This window comes from Leptodactylus fuscus, unplaced genomic scaffold (genome assembly GCF_031893055.1).
Source record: "Leptodactylus fuscus isolate aLepFus1 unplaced genomic scaffold, aLepFus1.hap2 HAP2_SCAFFOLD_375, whole genome shotgun sequence".
Lineage (NCBI taxonomy): Eukaryota > Metazoa > Chordata > Amphibia > Anura > Leptodactylidae > Leptodactylus > Leptodactylus fuscus.
Window position 1 is genome coordinate 58,533 of NW_027440398.1, and position 3,645 is coordinate 62,177.

Below are 3,645 nucleotides of genomic sequence, written 5' to 3' on the forward strand. Positions count from 1 at the left end.
AGACACGTGCAGGCGGGTTCAGGCCATAGTGAAATGTATGAACTCTGCACATGTTGAACTCTTATTTTAAGGAAGTTTGGTACATTTAATTTTTTGTTTGGTTTCTGCTTTTAACAACTAATATACATTTATTTGCATTTTTTCAAAAAACATTCACTTTAAATCAAAATTGCATGAAGGTGCCTGTTCGTATACAGTACCAAGTGGCATTCTGACAATGCTGCAGGTGTCTACTTTAAGAAAATATATAGGTATGGGGGGGTTGGATGCTTTTTTAATGTTGCAATTTAGGTTTGATTTGTCCATCTCAAAACTGTGAAAATTGCTCTGGCTACTGGAGGTGCAAAATTTCCAGAGACCCTTGGCAGCGAAAAGGTTAATAAGTGGGATTTCTTGCCTAATAAATAGGGTTGGGACCATCAGTTGTGTTGTGCAGAAGTCAGGTGGATACACAGCTGATAGTCCTACTGAATAGACGGTTAGAATGTATATTATGGCAAGAAAAAAGCAGCTAAGTAAAGAAAAATGAGTGGCCATCATTACTTTAAAAAATGAAGGACAGTCAGTCCGAAAAATTGGGAAAACTTTGAAAGTGTCCCCAAGTGTAGTTGCAAAAACCTTCAAGCGCTACAAAGAAACTGGCTCACATGAGGACCGCCCCAGGAAAGCAAGACCAAGAGTCTCCTCTGCTGCGGAGGATAAGTTCATCGAGTCACCAGCCTCAGAAATCGCAGGTTAACAGCAGCTCAGACTAGAGACCAAGTCAATGCCACACAGAGTTCTAGCAGCAGACACATCTCTACAATAACTGGTAAGAGGAGACTTTGTACACCAGCCGGCCTTCATGGTAAAATAGCTGCTAGAAAACCACTGCTAAGGACAGGCAACAAGCAGAAGAGACTTGCTTGGGCTAAAGAACACAAGGAATGGACATTAGACCAGTGGAAATCTGTGCTTTGGTCGGATGAGTCCAAATTTGAGATCTTTGGTTCCAACCACTGCGTCTTTGTGCGACGCACAAAAGGTGAATGGATGGACTCTATATGCCTGGTACCCACCGTGAAGCATGGAGGAGGAGGTGTGATGGTGGGGGGTGCTTTGCTGGTGACACTGTTGGGGGCATTGATTGAAGGCATACTGAACCAGCATGGCTACCATAGCATCTTGCAGCGGCATGCTATTCCATCCGGTTTACGTTTAGTTGGACCATCATTTATTTTTCAATAGGAAAATGACCCCAAACACTTCCAGGTTGTGTAAGGGCTATTTCACCAAGAAGGAGAGTGATGGGGTGCTACAGCAGATGACCTGGCCTCCACAGTCACCAGACCTGAACCCAATTTAGATGGTTTTGGGTGAGTTGGACCGCAGAGTGAAGGCAAAAGGGCCAACAAGTGCTAAGTATGTCTCGGAACTCCTTCAAGACTGTTGGAAGACCATTTCAGGTGACTACCTCTTGAAGCTCATCAAGAGAATGCCAAGAGTGTGCAAAGCAGTAATCAAAGCAAAAGGTGGCGACTTTGAAGAACCGAGAATATAAGACAGATTTTCAGTTGTTTCACACTTTTCTGTTAAGTATATAATTCCACATGTGGTACTTCTGAGTTTTGATGCCTTCAGTGTGAAGCTACAATTGTCATAGTCATGAAAATACAGAAAACTCTTTGAATGAGGAGGTGTGTCCAAACTTTTGGTCTGTACTATATATATAAATGATTTTTAGTTAATGGGTGTTTGTGGTGCCATGTAACTCATGTATTGGGGAGTTCTGATATTCTCTATAATTTGTTGGGAACTGATGTGTTAAGTGCTCTACAGGCTTTTATGGGCTTATCTTCTGGTATCCCACAGATGTATTCACCATTTTCCAGAAGACACACTATATACACTGTTGGCTTTAGACCAATTAGAGGAAACTGTCAGTATGCAAACCAGATGTGGGTACATTACCTGTAGCTCCTGTGACAGTCCGCTTGGATCCTGGTATCTCCCCACCTTGTATATATCAGTACCCACTTAGTCAGTCCCAAGAAGAAGCCATAGCAACAGACTTGAAAGCTGTGTTATATAAAGTGCTGGTAATTCCCATCAAGAACCATTTCAGTACTCCGCTGTACACTATTCACAAAATACTCCTCAGGTGTTCATACACTTTGCTTAAAGGGATCCTATCATTGGAAACCCTTTTTGTCTGAATAACACATAGGAATAGCCATAAGAAAGGCTTCTCCTACCTTTAGATGTCTTCTCTGCACCACCGTTCGGTATGCAAATGAGTTCTCTCGCATCACTGGGGGCGTCCCCAATGCTGAGAGAGAAATCTCCAGGGGCGCCTCTATCTTCTTCTGGAACGCTCTCTCCCTGTGTCTTCTTCCATCCTGGGTTTCAATCTTCTAGACATGTGCAATCGGCTTTGCTATCGGGCCTCAGGCAGAGTGGACTGCGCATGCCCGCTGGCCACAAGAAAATGGCCGCTTACACCAGCTTACTGGTGCTCACTTACTCCCTTAGACATGTTTTGACATCACAACTGTGTGCTGTGTCATTACTTCTCCTGTCTTGACATATTTCATTGGGAGCCCGAGGTCCTATCCTGCCAGAAGACTCTCCTGTGACAGTAATAATTCTGTACTGCAGTATATAGCAGTATATAGTACATTACTGATGATGTGGGTCCTGATGACATGGATTCCCTCCTAGATATTCCCCATCACCTATTTATCCTATATAGGAGCCAAAGAATCCATTATACAGATGTAACATAATGTAACTGTAAGTGTACCAGGCAGGTCAGTAACAGCTGGAGGGTCACAAGGTGCAGACACTACCCCGGGGGATTTGGCTTTTTCAGATGAGAAATGTTATTTCTTCCTTGTGTGTTTCTTGAGCCCAGACACCTGTACATTACTGACACGGCAGAGAGAGGAAGGAGGTTTTTGTACGGCTCTGTATCACTGTGTGTAAGGAGCGCTATAACCCTGCATACAGTAATAATATCCTTCATCTTCTGCCTTCAGCCCTGTAATGGTCAGAGTATAATCCAAACCGGATCCTGATCCACTGAACCTCTCTGGGATCCCGGACGCCCGGGTAGTCGCCAAATAGATCAGAAGTATTGGAGCTTGTCCAGGTATTTGTTGGTACCAGCTTATGTAATCGTATGCACCAGTTACACTAGAACTGGGATTACATTGTATCTTGATGTTATCGCCTAGAGAAGCTGTGATATATTCTGGAACCTGAGTGATCTCAATCGCTCCATAGGAACCTAAGAAAGAGGGAAGACTGTATTAGTAGAAGTAATAACATCTCCACAAGAACCTCTGATTCCCACTAAGGGGTTAATGTATAAATTATTATCTGAGACGTATCTACTGCTGTACCCTGAGTGTAAAGACACAAGACACAGAAGAGAGAACTCAGAGACATCATCTTTATGGCTCAGGATTGTATCTGACACTGTGTGAGGTCCTGAGAGGGTTAACCTGAGGTTGTCTATGCAAAAGAGGAACAAAATGTGTATATATAGATATAGGAGGCAATACAAGAGGAGCATAATATATATAGGAGGAACTACAAGAGAAACATGATATATATAGGAGGAAATACAAGAGGAGCATAATATATATAGGAGGAAATACAAGA

At 42.9% G+C, this 3,645-nt stretch overlaps 1 gene segment (V, D, J or C); it reads right to left on the minus strand.

Moving 5' to 3' along the window:
• Positions 1–2,951: 2,951 nt before the first annotated feature.
• On the minus strand, positions 2,952–3,432 carry LOC142188110 (immunoglobulin kappa variable 4-1-like). The segment is given in 2 exon segments: positions 2,952–3,268; positions 3,384–3,432. Coding segments are annotated over 2 exon segments (366 nt in total).
• Between the last annotated feature and the right edge of the window lie 213 nt (positions 3,433–3,645).